The following is a 16,207-nucleotide window of genomic DNA, read 5'->3' as shown; positions in this document are numbered from 1 at the left end:
TAGCAATAATTAACGAGCGCCGGAGCTTCCTCGCCTCAAGGGGCGGACGGCGAGGGGCAGCCGTGAGGCGCCGCCGCCTCAGCCCGGCCGCCAGCGGGACCTGAAGAGGCTTCGCTCCCCTTCCCCTGGCTCCTGAGAGAGGAGGAGGAGAAAAAGGAGGAGAAGGAGGAGAAGGAGGAGGAGCGGCTGCCGCCATGCCAGCAGGGAGGAGCCCTGCGCCCGGCCTCACGTCACGGCGGCGGCTGAGGGAGGGCGAGCGGCGGTGACAGCGGCTGAGGCAGCGCCGGCCCCGCCGCCGCCATGGGCAGTGAGTAGCGGGGCTGGGGGCGGCCGCGGGGATCCTCCTCGCTGTCCCCCCTGAGGGGAGAACATGGCCCGGGGGGGTCAGGGCAGGACGAAGGGGGGCGTCGGTAGCACCTACCGACAGGGCGAGGGTGGTCGGAGATTTTTTTAGGGTGGGTTTTTATGCCCTCCCCCCCCCCCCCCCCGGCGCGCCGTGGGGCGTGAAGCCAGGCTGTGGGATGAGCGGTGAGGGGGGTGAAGGAGAAGCGTGGCCCAGCCGGGAAAGTGAGCATAAATCACGGGATTTCGACCCAAAAAGCTGCCTAACCTCGCTCCGCAGCGTAACGAGTGCGGTTTGGTGGAAGGGGAGCCCGCTGGTGGGTTTTGGTGGAAATCCAAAATGCGTGTGTATGGGGGGGGGGGGCTGGCGATACCCTGCAGGTTTTGGCAGGGAAATTGCCCACCTTTGTACATTCTGGATTTATTTTTTATTTTTTTATTTATTTTCTTTTTCCAGAAGGAGAGCTCAAACTGTTGAGCTTTTCTGTGTTTTTAAAGGAGAAGTTGTGAGCAGAGATGGACCAAAAGTTAAAGGAAAATCCCACAAAGTTCTGGTCAGAATAGGTGTTGCAGTGATTTAAGTTACGATTTCTAAAAATATTTGAGTGATTTTTTTTCTTTTCTCCCACCTACATGCACATGTAAACCACAAGGTACTGGTCTCTGGGTAGGGACTCTTTAGCATCCTTTGCTGCTGTGTTTAACAGGCACAGACCAATACATATATTCCATTTATATATATATGGAATATATTCCATTTATTTTGAAATAGAATATAATTTAGTTCACTTCTTGTGCTATATCCAGTGTTACTTCTCCCCTCAGATGATTAGAGGAGTAGAGGATGGGCCAAATCTGTGTTAAAAAAGGATTCTCTTCCACATATTTACCCATTTTTCAACAGCTTCAAGAAAAGGGAGTTATTTTTCAGACATCGAATTAGAGTGCGTGTTGATTAAATAATTGCCTTATAAATTGTTCTCACTCTTTTTTTTTTTCTTTCCCTCTTATTCTTTTTTCGGTGTGTTTTTCTGTACCAGTTAAATTCCTGGAAGTTATTAAGCCCTTCTGTGCGGTTTTACCTGAAATCCAGAAGCCAGAAAGAAAGGTGAGTGCCACATCATGTTTTTATTTGTATTGGTTCATAGATAAGACTGTTGTGCCATTCGAGTCCACACTACAATACTAACACAGACAGTGGGCCCTAAAGTAGGACAGGTTCTTTGGAGGAGAGGAAATCCATGTTAAGGTGAAAGATTAACAGAATGATAAAATCTTAACTGCCTTCTGATAAGTTGTTCCACTTGGTAATTGTATTAACTCATCTTGTTTCATGTCTTATCTCTAGACTAACTTTATTACTTTCAGCTCCCTATGATGGGATCTACGTTAATATACCAAACCAGAGTTTTGAAGCTTTTTTTCCTGTGGATAACACTGTTGGTATTGGCTTTAAGTCCTGGTGACACTTCTAGGCTTTGAGTTGGCTAAGGTATTACTTTTAAAAGGCCTGTGCTGGAATTCAGGAACCTTGTATTTAGTACTTCCTTTTCTACAAAACAAAATGTTTCCTACTCCAATAACCATTTCCCTTTGATGAGGTGGGAAAGTGATCTGTGATAAAGTTCACATAATTGCTCCCTGTTCACCTACTGGATGTGACACTTCTCTTTGTTTTGAAACTAATAAACTGAGTTCCATTACAGCTCATCTACCTATTCCCATAGCCCTAAAACCCACTTCTCTGCCTATTTTCTAGATCAAAATTAATTTCTGCAGATCAGAAGGATCAGAAAGAATGGCCCCGTCAAAAAAAAAAATGTTTTTTTTTACTTCTCATACTCAAACACTCAGGTATTGCCTAGGTGACAAAGGTTCTAATTAGAGCAGCAAATTGATGGGATGTTCATGCCAGTGAATGTTAGGTAAGCTAAATGTTGATTTTCATTTTTAAAAGAAAATACATAGCTGCAAGTATGATACCATCACAGAGAATCCTCTTACACTGATGAGAGATTCCTGAGGCTTAGGACTGGATGAAGAGATGTTGGTTCCCATCACCATAGCTGAATATGCTGGATTGGATGGAAATGATGTGATAAAAACTGCCAATTATCCCCCTTTGGGACTGATTTTTAGGAAGATTGGGATTTACTCCATCTCTTCACCCTGTCTGTCATTCCTTGCTGATTCCCAACATCTTTCCCTCTCAGGACAGGCCTCCAAACAAGTGATATCAATCAGATAAAGGCATCTTTAGAGCAGGAGTTTCCAGATCCAGACCTTGTGCTCAGATCAGGATGCAACTGCTTTGCGTAGAAAGTATGAGTGCTTTGTTTCTGCAGCAGTGAACCTTTGTGCAGTCTTCTCGTGCTGGTTTAGGGCATATCTTTGATGGGTTGGTTATATCTGTGTGTCCCATTTTTTCTAACGAAGTAGATGAGAAGAGGAAGCTAAGATAAATCTACAGATACTGCAGTTTCTGTAAAGCTCAGCAACAGTTGTGATTTTTCTCTTGGCTGCTTTCTCCTACCCTTCTCTGTGCCAGAGAGGAAGAGAGACTTTATTTTTATTTGTCCATGTCCTCCATCAGCTGATGAAGGATGCCCAGGGAGGTGCTGAAATTCCTGTCCTTGCTGCTTGGGTCACTTTGTCTCTTTCACTATCTAGGTCACTGTCTAGGCAATGACTCTCAGTTGCCAGCTTTGTACAGATTTGAAGTGAAAAATATACTTGGGAACGTCGTTCCTAGACTGAAGAGTCATATGAGCATTTTACATTATGTTCCTTGCTCGTGTCTAGTCTGTTAAGTGGCCTAGGTCACTCTGTATAACTCTTAATTCTTTTTTATTTATTTTTTGCTTGCGATCTCTTACGGGCAAACATAATTAGCAATGATTTTAGTGGATTGGTTAAGGCCAGGACAAGAAATGAAGATTCAAAAAAAAAAAAAAATAAGCCCTCTTCTCTTAGCTTGTATTGATTGTCCAGTGAAGATGAAGTTTTGATTCAGATGTGCTCCCGTTGAACTATTTTTCCATTATTTTTGAGGCGGGAAGTGGGCTGTTGCTGTCACTGGGGAGTGTTGCTTTTGTTGTTAGGCCAAGCTGGTTACCAGAAGCAAGTGCTGCTTTTTGTAGTTAGTAGCATTTGTTCGTATTACCCTGATATGCACAGATTTTTTTCAAAGATGTAGAACACAGTGTTCAGAACACCAAGATGATGATGCTCAAGTCCCTTTATTTTCACAGGTTGTAAGTGAGAAAAATGTCGAAGGAATAAAATGTCCAGTTGAATCTGATCAGATGATGAAATGTACTCTTTTTGTGCTTGTTATCATTTGTGGCTGGAATATTTTGGTACCAGTTGGTATTTTGCTGTTCTTGGCATGCAGATTCAGATGCCTTCTTTTTCTTTTTTTTTTTTTTTTCTTTTTTCTTTTTGAATCACAGAGGCTGTTCCTTGTGAATGAACTGTGATTTGAATCTTGCAGAATTTCTCTAATGCTCATGTTCACCATAGTTAAAGTGAGAGCCCGGGCAGTTACACAGCTTAAGAGACTGATACCCCAGAAGCTAAGTTTGGGCTGCAGAGATAGTGCTGCTCGTTTTTCTTGTTTTAAAAGTCTGTACTTAAAAGCTAAAGTATAAAATTCAAACAGCACTTAGTAAAGTGGGTCAGCGCTGCATAAAATCTAACACAAGACACTGGATTTATTTGCTGCTGTCACTATTTTTCTTTTTTTAACTTTGTACTGTGTGTATTTTTAGCATCTGGCCTCTTTTAGCAATGAGTCTGGATCAGTAAATACATTAAATTACTGGAATTATTTTGCTTCAAAGTAAGTGCATGTCTTCACTTACAAAGATACGGATTATTTCTGAGTTTTTGTTTGAGAAGCTGCACGGCTGCCTCAGTCTGTAGCTTCTTGTTTGTGGGTGCGCAGGGCCTATAAAACTAGGCACTAATCCTTTCTCTTGTTACTTCTCTACAGGCAGATTCAGTGGTTGGAGGCAGAAATCTCTTACTTCTGCTGTGTCTGTCTCGTATGTTAGTTCATGTCTCGTTTTAGTAGCTGCTGTGCTCTTGTCTGCAGAGAACACACTTCTCCCAGGGTTTGCAGTCCATGGAGGAGAGGTGGGGATTTGAACATAACGCTGCATCTCAGCTCGCTCTTGGTCTCTGCAAATGCTTTCTTTCTCTCTCAGGCTTTGAGATAAACTCTGGTTCAAATGGAAACCTTGTGATTCTTCTCTTCTTGCTCCTGGCAGTAGTTATAGTGTTCTGCCTCAAAGTTGTGGCCATGAGAATCTCCTCAATATGTTAGTGACCAATGATCATTAATCTGACAATCTTTTAAAATTATACCTAATCTGCATGGATAGAAACAGTTCAGAGGGGAAAAAGATCCTTTAAAGTCGCGTTGTACTCTGTGTCTGTGATCGCAATGGTTAATTTAAGCTTCCTGTGACACCTTCTGACGAGCTGCCTTCTGAATGGTTTGAATTCCTGTCCAAAACTAATGGTTCTTCTGGTTTTTAATCACTTAATTCTCAGCTTTACAAAACTGTGCCTCCAATCTGTTGAAACCTAGAGATAAAATCACTGTGGATAAGTTTTTGTTTTTTTTTTTAATTAATCTTTCATGTTTGTTCTGGTATGTTCGTGTTTTTAGCCATGCTGCTGCTTTTCTGTAAATACCCCCTGTATTAGGATACTATATATAAAACATGTTCTGCTCACCAAATACCAGGCACACTGTCTGCCAGATCCCATATAAGCTTTCTTTGACTACACAGAAGCCCGTGACTGTCTCTAAAAACTCTGAAATCATATTAAAAATAATTTCTGATGAGAAATGACGCCATCTGGCTCAACGTCTTCACATCTAACTCTGAATGATGATCAGCACTGATGTGGTGGTGGAGTGAAAATTCTGACTACAACAAGTACAATAATCTCTGTCCCCAATCTGTTCTGCAGATCCAGTTCAGAGAGAAGGTGTTATGGACAGCTATCACACTCTTCATTTTCTTAGTATGCTGCCAGGTAGGTGTTGATATTTTCTGCGTTTCAGAAAGGAGATATTCTGTGTGTAGAATGCTAAAAATGTGAGCCGTTCTCTGTTCATGTTGACCTGTCAGTTTCAGTTCTGTCTTTTTGTGGTTAAGTATTTAAAGTTCATTTAAATGAATAAGACTATTTCAGAAATAGTCTTTATTATTAATTTCTATGAAGCTAATGCTTTCTATTTAATCTGAAATACTTTTTAAAAGTGAAATGTCCTATGCAATACTGATACTGGCTACAGGGTAAACAGCAGAGATAATTATTCATTGAGTAACCTAAGCAGCAAGTTTATGAATCCTTTACTGTTTGTTCATAGCTAAATTTAAATTTTAGCAGTAACAAGTTTGAAAATGAAACAGGAGTGACTGTTTTTACCTGATTCCTTTTGAACAAACTAATGAGTTGTAAAGATTGCAGGGAAATGTTTTTCTGAGGTGTTTCAGTTGACATTTAGAACTTGAGTTTTTGAATATATTGTTGAAGATGTTAGCTAACCTCCCTCCCCCAGGGTCTTTGTAAACATTTACATGATTCTTAATATTTATAAATGCAGGAGTTCTTAGAAACCTGCACTAGGGTTATGAACAGATAGCTTTGTTTGTTAAAGAATACATATTGCAGAAAATCCATGCATTACTTGATTTATTTTATTTTTTAGAACTTTTAGGCCTCTTAGATCATTTAGAATGAACCAGATATCTTCAGGCCTAGAATTTTTAGGTTATACTTTATTTATTTATTATCTTGAACTTGCCTATCCCGGTCAGGCTCTGTAGCAGTAGTTTATAACTTGGATGTTTACAACACTGAAGGGCTGTTGAAAGGCTAAACCCCAGCTCTCATACCTATCTACTTTTTGGGTGGACTAGGCAGGAAGGATACTGGAGATAGAAGAATATGTAGTTTATCTGTGCTTCCTAGCTGCTAAATAGATACGTAATTAAGATTTTTTTCTATAAACGTGGCTAACTTTGACAGTTTCATATAGGGTATTTTAAAAACATATTCCCAGCTGTAGAATTTGAATATTTAAACTTGATGGAGGAGGATATTTATGTTGTAATTTACGCTTGATCTTTAATTTGTACTGAAAATAAATTTTGTTTAGGGCTGTTTAAAAAATAATAACAAAAAACAGCAACGACCTTCCTTTCTTCTGTATTCTCAAAGAAGTTTGGCTACAGTGTGTTCCATTGTTTTGCTGAAAGAAGAAATGGAATATCACGTAGTTTTTTTTTCCCCTCCATTTTGTTAATCATTCATGGTATCTAACGTATTTATCTTATTATTATTTTTTTCCCCTTTCCCTGCTCCACCTGGGCTGTAGTACTCCATAACTGCCTAAGACAGCCATTTGCATCTTCACCTTTACTAATCTAGCTTATGTGCACTGACATTTTTTTTCTAGGGAGTTCTGTTTTTTTTTTCCTGCAGAAGGGGTCTTAGGTTCCATAGCATAGTCCTCTGAGTCATACCCCAGTTAGAGGATTAAAATAGATGGTCTCAGGATCTCTGTTATTGTACATTCTGGTTTAATTGAAGAAAAAAAAAAAAGAAATATATTAAAGAGTGTAAGAGTTGAGTCATTACAAGTTCAGATTCTTGGGTTAATGGAAGCTTTCTTTGTGTATGTGTTTAATGCTGCTGTGTGCTCTGACAGATACCGTTGTTTGGAATCATGTCATCAGATTCTGCAGATCCTTTCTATTGGATGCGAGTCATTCTTGCGTCAAACAGGGGTTAGTAGATTATTTCTTTTCTCTGTTTTTTTTTTTTTTTTTGTCAGTATAAACAGACTGGGGAAGAAAATGGGTGGATGTTAAATTTCGTAGAACCCAGATGTTGAGTGGAAACACTTTGTAAGGTTCTTCACACAGAATAACTGACTGATACCTGAGACATACATCTTAGGAATGGGGTCCCCTCTGATGTGTAAATGAGATTCATTTTGACTCCCAACTTTTGGGATGATTCTGTTTCAAAGCCTTTTCCTGATAAAAGTATGGAACACCAAGTCTTTCCCCCTGCAGGTAAGAAAGAAAAGACCTTATGCGTGCAAATCAGTTTTGCCTCGTAACGCCTTGGGTGATTATAAATCATTATGGGTGATTTGATAGGCTGGAAAGCTAAGGGCAGAGATGATTAGGCTTATAGTTTAGTAAACCCAAAGTAATTTATTGTAGAATAGACAAACTAAGCCCAAACAAATACATAAAAGATTTAAACTAATGTGAGAAATCTAAAATGTAGGACCTGGCAAGTGTGACTACAAATGAGGTCGCTACCCAAACAGAATGATAACTGGCTGAGAAAGGACTAGAGAGACTGTGAAGGCAACAAAAACAGGAGTGGGAAAGTTAATTTTCACTTAAGTCAACTGACTAGATGTCTTTGGAGGATGCCAGGTAAAAGGCTAAAGGTTTTGACATCCTAATTTTCCCAAATCATTATTAAGATCTTGATCTCTAATAAAAAAGTTGATAAGGTGTGGAGAGGCACTTTTTTCTCTTAGTGTAAAAGAGAAGGGGCAGCCCGTGGTATTTTTAAGCAACATACTACAACAATTAGTAGCGGAAGTTGCCAGAGCAAATTCCTAATATATGCATGGGAAGAGAGAAATAGAGCTTGATACATCCCCTAGAGAAAGGGCCCTTTTCAGAGGTGGGATGTGAGAATGGATGAGCTTCTAGTCTGATCAGCTATGAATATACTGTTCCTACTTCCTTTGACCTTCCTCTTGACCTTACAGACCATGCATCCCCTGTCACTGATTCTTATTGAGACTTTGCAAGTCTCTAGTAGCTAAACGCTTTTTTTCATTAATAATTTTCTGGTAGTTTTATGATGGAACGCTACCGTGCTACAAGCAAGAGCAGAATTGCACTTAAATATACAGAATTATGAAAAATTGTGAGCTGATTGATTCTCCTTTTAATCTCTCCGGTGGATATTATGACAATGTCAGAAAAAACATGCTTTATTTATATGCTTTCACTGTTCGTGTAAAATATAGTTCAGAAGTAATTTTGTATGGCTTAATTCAATATTAAACTCGTAAAGTTCGTCCTTATCCAAACTTTTTTTCTCCTTAGATTTAACGTTCTAGTTTGAGAAACGTGGGAAGATTCAGCACTTGGTAGTTTGTTTCTTAATTTTCATCCAGGTTTTCAGCTTTACTATTTTTTTTTTTTTAATAAACTTTCAGCATTTTCATACTGGTGAAGATTTTCTGGTATGAACTGAAGGATAAATTAAATTTCAAAAATGGTTTCTTTGTAATACTCTTGTTCTAAAAAGGTGATATGGAAGATGTTTCTTGTATAGGCAAGAGAGTACATTTTACAGGCAAAAGGTGGGTTATTTTCCTGAGTTTAATTGCTTTGAGTATCTTCAGTTCTGCTCCCATAGCACAAAGTAATACAATTCCAGCAGATATCAGTAGTTAAACAAGACCTTGCTGAGAATATATCTGAATTCAAGTACATGGTGGTAGGTCAGTTATTGTGTGTGCGGCACTGAGGGTGTAAGCAATGTTACGATGCCTCAGTTTTTATTACACCAAATGAAGTGGCTGGGGGGAAAACAGGCAGGTTTTCTGGAACGTAAACCTATATGTTGCAGAATTAGTGCTTTACAAAGTTTTATTTTCCTGTTTGAGTTGCCTGGAGTTGAACGTTGACACCTTGCACCGGTAAGTGAGGTGGCAGCGTGGAACATCGTAATGATGTGTGTGTTCTGTTAAGAACTGGTTTAGTCCTAAACTTTTGTGCTCTTAACTAGAGTTAGTGGATCTGAGAGTGCTGTTGTCGGGCTCTGCAGATCTGCATCATCTTTCTTGTGGTCTTCCCAATTAAACTTCTGCAAAAAGTGACATTTGAAGCAGTGACTGAATAAACAACCAAGGAGAAGATGGTTTCTGGTGAAAGGTTCCTTGATATGACATATCAGAAAGCTAGTTCTGTAACCTGCTAAGCTTCAGTCTGGACCTGCAGCATTCACATGGTTTCATAAAGATATTTAAGGTGAAAAGCTGCATAGGTTTGTCATGCTGCCTTCAAACTTGCAGATTTTTAACACAGCACCCCTCTTCTGTGGAAAGATGACGGTTTTTGTTTTGGTTATGTCTGTACTGGAATATACATTTGAAGGATTATGAAACATTCCCTATAGGTCAGAAGTCTTTCAACAGGCCTAATATATATAAGTGAATAATCCTTTAGGAGAGGTGTTTAAATTGTAATATAATTGTTTTTTCTTCCTGGTCAGGTACGCTGATGGAGTTGGGTATCTCCCCGATTGTGACATCTGGTTTGATCATGCAGCTGTTAGCTGGAGCAAAAATCATCGAAGTTGGTGATACGCCAAAGGACAGAGCCTTGTTCAATGGGGCTCAGAAATGTGAGTGCTGCTCCGATTAAAATTAATGAACATCATTTTATTTGGAAAGCAGTCTGCTGAACTGATACTAGATGTGAGATTTCTTCAGTAGGTCAATACAGGAGATTATTTTTTTTAAAGGATTTGCTTTCTTTCCTGTTCTAGTATTTGGGATGATTATTACCATCGGGCAAGCCATCGTCTATGTTATGACTGGGATGTATGGAGATCCTGCTGAAATGGGTGCTGGGATTTGTCTTCTTATTATAATTCAGGTTTGTAATGAGCTATTTGGTGTGTAACTTAAACTGGTTAGATGCAGTATGGCTGGAAGAAAAAATCTTTCAATGTCTGTCTGCCTTTTATTTATTTTTAATACCAGGAAGCATCATCCTTCATATCTGCTGTCTGTATATGAGAAATTCCTCTATCTTCCATCAAGGGGGAGAAAGTCAGGATAATTAATATCATAAATGTTTCAGATAAGGAGTGGCTGCTTGATTCCAAACGTAGAAATTAGTAGACTTTGAAAGCAGCAGCTGCTGTGCAGTACCACAGAGGAGTAAAGATTCAACTTTCACTATCCTTTAGAGCAAATCAGTAGATTCTCAGACTTAAATACTTTATTGAAGAAAAAATTTCTGAGTAGTCCGTTTGCTTGCGTCAATGTTGAAAAGTCACAGAGATTATTGCCAGGTGAGATGTGCAGGTGTGTACGTGAGAGGGCAGAAATACTGCATGAATGGTATTTAGGTTAAAAAAAAACCCTTAAAGATCACTTTCCAGCATGATGAAAATAACAGAAGCAAGTAATTAATATGTAATTCCTAACTTGATTTATTCTTGTTTCTGCTCAGTTTTGTTTCTTTTCCCACAGCTGTTTGTTGCTGGCTTGATTGTGCTGCTGTTAGACGAGTTGCTACAGAAAGGCTACGGGTTGGGGTCCGGTATTTCCCTATTTATTGCTACCAATATCTGTGAAACCATTGTCTGGAAGGCTTTTAGTCCCACTACCATCAACACTGGCAGAGGTATGGGTGCTATTACAACTAGCTATATATCCACTGAAACACATTATACTATATATATACTTTATCAGCTGTAGCTTCTAAAATAGTCAAACATTGAAGATAAGAATGTTATCTGACTTGCAAGAAGATTAATTACCTGCAAGTTTTCTTTTCCAGATTTGAATCCCACTAGTTAAGATGGGAGCTGTAGCCCCTTGACTGAAGATTTTAGATTTCCAGATTGCAATAGCCTTGTTTTAGCATAATTTAGTCTGTAGAAATAGACAAGAGATTAAATTCTGTATGTTCAGGGGAGATGTTTTTGATCCAACTGTTGTTTGTGGCTATAGGTTACTGTTACAGTTATTGCCTCCAAATTACTTAAAGCTTGTTTGAGTCTTCAGAGACTGCCATCTGTTTGTTCCTCAGCCAATATCTGGTTGTCCAGAGACTCTGGAAATACCAAGTCAGGATACATCCTGTGTTTGCATCAGGAAGTTAATTAGATTAATGAAATCTAGTTAATTATCTGAAATTCTGAGCCAGGATTTTAGTTAGCTCTCATTTTCACCAGACTTCCAGTATTTCTCTCTGCCGTGGTTTATTACTGCTTTTCTAAAGCTATTTTTTTCTCCTCTTTTATTATTTCTTCTTTCCAATCCTCATCCTACCCCCAGGAAAGAAAGAAAAAAGAAGAAAAAAAGATTCTTTTGTGTGATACTTTTTTTTTTTTTTTAAACCAAGAATAATCTTGCTTATTCTCCCTTCTGTGAATTAGAACACTGTATTGTGATACATTTCTTGTAACAGGATTTATGTCCTATTGAATCTGATTTTAGACATATCACTTTTAAAATTCCCTGAGGAAAGCTGTGAAGATTTTTTAAAATCTGTTTTAAATGTACAGTTCAAAACTTCTTTTGTTTTTTTGCTTTTTGTAGGAACGGAGTTTGAGGGTGCTGTGATTGCTTTATTTCACCTTCTGGCTACGCGAACTGACAAAGTCCGTGCTTTGCGGGAGGCTTTTTACAGACAGAATTTGCCCAATCTCATGAATCTGATTGCTACAGTATTTGTGTTTGCTGTTGTCATATATTTTCAGGTAAAATAAGAAATTTCTCATAGTCGCTCTGTGAAACTGCATAGGTTGAAGTGCTTGGACTCCAGAGAGTGCAGTCGCTGGGGGGAAAAAAAAAAAGCAAAACGACAATAACTGAGTTATCTTAGCTTTGAGTAAGGAATTCTTTTTATTTGAATAGTGATACTTCAGTACTGTACCGTGCCTCTGTGACAGCACAGCTGTTAAACTTTATACCTGTACGCAGGCAGTGATGTGATTTCACATTCTGTTGGATGCCATACAGCCTATTAGAGTACTTGTGCAGTGCTTGTATCATACAAGAAATGCACATGATATTCATAGTTGAGGTAAAAAGTAATGCTTTTGGCCACAGCTAGAGAACCTTGCTTCTTTGGGGCGTGCATGATGCAGATTTGTTCAGGAAATGACTGTGTAATTAATAAATAGCTTATTGCGTCGTGTTCTCCCCTGCACTCCCACTTCCCCAAGATTTTCTTGAAATACTTAGCTGTTTATTTTTAAACATGAGTATTTGCTAAAATGGATACTAAAGTAGACCCCTAGGGTTTTTTTGATTTGGTTTGGTTTTGTGGTGTGTCCAAAACGTGATGTTTTTCAAGCTGTTGAGAGTGAGTGCTGGCAAAAAAACCTTGAATTCTGTGGTTTTCAAATTAATGTGGCTTTTTGGGGCCTACTGAGATAGGAGCCCACCCCAGAAAAGAGAGGTCTGGGCTTGCAAATGTAAGTCTCCTGGTACTCACCAATTAAGTTAAAAGCCATTAAAGGGTTTTATCAAACCGTATTTTATAAAGTAAGTGTGTTTTAGAGGAATGTTACTTAGCATTGGAGAGAGAATGTTTATATAAAAAGAATGTAACGCGACCAAGCAGTAACACTTACAAATCCCTAAAATCTGTAACGCAGGCTGCAGCTGAAAGCCTTTGGGCTTTACTGTCCTCGAGTTTGCACTCCTTGTTTATCTAGCAGATATCTTCAGGGATAGCTTTTAGGCACACTAGGAATAATTTTTATCTTAGAAATAAACTCGATGCATTTGTATTCTTTCTTGCAGGGCTTTCGTGTTGATTTACCTATCAAGTCTGCACGGTATCGTGGACAGTACAGCAGCTACCCTATCAAGCTCTTTTATACCTCCAACATTCCCATCATTCTGCAGTCTGCCTTAGTTTCGAACCTCTATGTTATTTCCCAGATGTTGTCTGTTCGTTTTAGTGGCAACTTCTTGGTGAACTTATTAGGACAGTGGGCAGTAAGTATTTTATCACTTAAAATAATTATTATATATAAATATATATCTATATTACTTCATGGTGAGATTTGGATATTTAACCAGCAGAAAACTGGAATGCTTATTTCCTAACATTTGTAGGGAAAAGCTGTTTTAAACTTAGAAGAGGAATTCCTCTGTAAACACAGGATAGGAAGGTGAGGTCTGGGAGAACTAATTGCTTCTTTTCTTCCCCTCTCACAGGATGTCAGTGGCGGTGGCCCTGCTCGTTCTTACCCTGTTGGTGGCCTGTGCTACTACTTGTCCCCTCCAGAATCCATGGGTGCAATATTTGAGGATCCCGTCCATGTCATAGTTTATATAATTTTTATGTTGGGATCTTGTGCATTCTTCTCCAAGACTTGGATTGAGGTGTCTGGTTCATCGGCAAAAGATGTAGGTGTTCTGCTAAACGTGCCTAATGATTGTATTTTCAAACACTGCCTCTAATTTAGAACCGACCAGCTCCTAACTGATCGGTTATTGCTCTGACTAAACACCAGATGACTGTGAAATGCTGCAGCAGGTTCATAAAACCATGTTTCCGCAGGTTGCCAAGCAACTCAAAGAGCAGCAAATGGTGATGAGAGGCCACAGGGACACTTCAATGGTTCACGAGCTTAACAGGTGAGGAAGTGCTGACCTCCAGCTGTGCTGCTCTGCTGGGTGGGCACAAGTGCTGGGGAAGTGTCAGCTAGAGCAGATACGCTTGGAAAAATCCGGGATTGTTTCCAGTACAAATGTCAAGATCCTTCCCAGTCAGCTGTCCCAGTAATGCAAAAGATGTATACAGCAGTAGGTGAGAGATTAACCCGTAGCGTCTTTTGTGTAAGCAGAGTAAGGAGGGAATTTGGGTTGAATCTCTTCTATGTTTTTTAAAAGGGAGAAACCTTGATTTTCCCAGGTGTTTAATTTACCATTTCTGAACTAAGATGATGCTACAGAAGTGGTACTTGATGCAGTAAGCGAAGCGTACAGGTGTGGATTGCAAGGCGGGTTCCTCCCTGCATGTTTAAGTCATTGGTTTCAGTCCTGTGGAGGTTACAAAGTATTCATATAATGAGAAAAAGTTACCCTGTTAACTAAAAAGCTTTGCCAGTGGTCAATTACTTATGCAGCTTTCCTGTCAGTGAATATTTATTTTAGTTCCTACGCTGTGCAAATATGATTTAGAAGATCATAAGATGTAATGGCAGAGTTGCAATTGCAATGCTAAACTCGTCCCTAAATATTCTTGTTTTTTTTTTAGTAGGAGATGTTTTGCTAGAATCCCTGTAGGAAAACATGTCATGATAAATCCTTTCCTTTGTTCCAGGTACATCCCGACAGCAGCTGCATTTGGTGGGTTGTGCATCGGCGCCCTTTCGGTTTTAGCTGACTTCCTAGGAGCCATTGGGTCGGGCACTGGCATTCTGCTTGCAGTCACCATTATTTATCAGTACTTTGAAATATTTGTAAAAGAACAAGCTGAAGTTGGAGGAGTAGGCGCGTTATTTTTCTAGATGTCCAAACATTTCATGGTTTGTGTGAAAGGGAAAGTATTTTGACAACATGCGTCACTTAGTCCAATAACGCTCTTTTCTTTTTACTTGTTTTAAAGTGCTCCCTGTCCCGTTACCGTAACGGGCATCGAGCCATGCCTGTGTGCAGCATCAGTACCAGCTGCCTTAAGAATAAAGTTTACATTATCTTGTTTAAGTATATCTAGTGTTGCCTGTAATGCTGGAAACCAATTCATCTACCTTGCTGTTGAAACACTACAGTGAGATGGTAAAATGTATCAGCTCGATGTTGGTAAACATTTTTGCACAGTATTAAAATGTTAAATTTATTTCCCAGTCCTTAATAGGAAAAAAAAGATCTCCATTCAGATTGCCACGTGTCAGTATTCTTAATGAAATTGGTTTGTAGCCTGTATTTTACCTTAATTTTTATACTTTTTTAACTTGCATTTCCCCATCACTGACCTCAGCACTCCTTATTCCTTTGTGGTGTCTCCACCCAGGCACCTTTCCTTTAGCTCTAAGGGTGGGCGAGCAAATGTTTTTACCAGAGACTGATACTCATCTCACCTGTGCACTGGTTTTGTGGTGGATTTGCTGCATCACGAGGACCAGGGCACTGCTGTTTCTTGCCCTGGGTTTCCCGTGAGACAGCGGGGTAGCTGCTGTCACGCTGGCAAGTCAGCCCGGTAGAGTTTTGTTTGAAACATGTACTTGTGAAAACTGTGCCACTGAAACTTCATGTCCACTTTGCTTTCGTGAGTCTAAAGAGCAAGGCCTGGTTCTTAAAGCAGTGTTCATAGAAGGGAAAGGGGGGGGGGGAACGTGGAGTTCCTGCTGAAAATTTATTTATGTTGTCGCCCTTTGCAGCGGCAATGTAACAAGTGTAAACGTTAGACAATAAACTTATTTAATTAAGCTCTCTCCTGTCTCTTTTCTGTGCAAGATACATAATTCATGTGCAGTTCTTAGTAATTTCCAACAGGCTTTGTTAGGGAGGTAGGTCTGTAAGGCCTCTTTTTTTTTTTTCCTGTTTACCCTTTTTCTTCTCTAGAATATAATAAAGGATGCTGAAAAAAAAATCTTAATCACTTTTTTTTTCCCCCTTTGATTTTCCATTTTGATTTCTTTTGTCTTTCACACTTGTACGTAACTTTGTGGAGTTGTTTTGGAAGGTAGAACCTTAAGGAAGGTTTCTACTTCATTTCTAAGTTAGGAAAGTCTTCCTTATTTCTGCATGCTCATCCAAATGTGTTTCAGAGGCAAGACTGATATCATCATAGGCTTATGATGACTTTTAGGCCCTAACCTTTAAGTTGTGGTGGTTGTTTAGATAATTAGAAGCAGGTGACTGTGCACTGAAGAGGTGTTTTTTGGCAGATTTACCTAGAAGTGATTAGCTTGAAATAAACTGTCACCTCCTTATGCAGATGCATGAGGGAATTGGAGAAAGCACAGCCTAGCAGATCTCAGGGTGTGTATGGAAGCCAAACATTAAGCAGCGCTACTTATTGGGGCCAAACACTGTTTTAGTTTG

The 16,207-nt window shown here is 39.4% G+C and overlaps 1 protein-coding gene across 1 annotated transcript; it reads left to right on the top strand.

Annotated features, from left to right (window-relative positions):
• The first annotated feature begins 219 nt into the window (after positions 1–219).
• Positions 220–15,590, top strand: SEC61A2 (SEC61 translocon subunit alpha 2). Its single transcript, XM_082757848.1, has 12 exons — positions 220–307; positions 1,383–1,450; positions 5,326–5,391; positions 7,073–7,151; positions 9,679–9,810; positions 9,955–10,064; positions 10,667–10,820; positions 11,741–11,901; positions 12,953–13,150; positions 13,373–13,564; positions 13,719–13,795; positions 14,484–15,590. Exons 1-12 carry the CDS (start codon positions 301–303, stop codon positions 14,668–14,670), a joined length of 1,431 nt encoding a protein of 476 aa, XP_082613974.1. The 5' UTR covers positions 220–300; the 3' UTR covers positions 14,671–15,590.
• The last annotated feature ends 617 nt before the right edge of the window (positions 15,591–16,207 follow it).

The sequence above is a fragment of the Aythya marila genome, assembly GCF_965140915.1.
Source record: "Aythya marila genome assembly, chromosome: 1".
Lineage (NCBI taxonomy): Eukaryota > Metazoa > Chordata > Aves > Anseriformes > Anatidae > Aythya > Aythya marila.
This window is presented reverse-complemented; position numbering and strand designations above follow the sequence as displayed.

Bases quoted from the DNA above. Each gene is read 5' to 3' on its own strand.
- SEC61A2 (XM_082757848.1), top strand. The intron at 10,821-11,740 runs GTATGGGTGCTA...TGCTTTTTGTAG, and splicing joins TACCATCAACACTGGCAGAG to GAACGGAGTTTGAGGGTGCT. The intron at 11,902-12,952 runs GTAAAATAAGAA...TCTTTCTTGCAG, and splicing joins CTGTTGTCATATATTTTCAG to GGCTTTCGTGTTGATTTACC.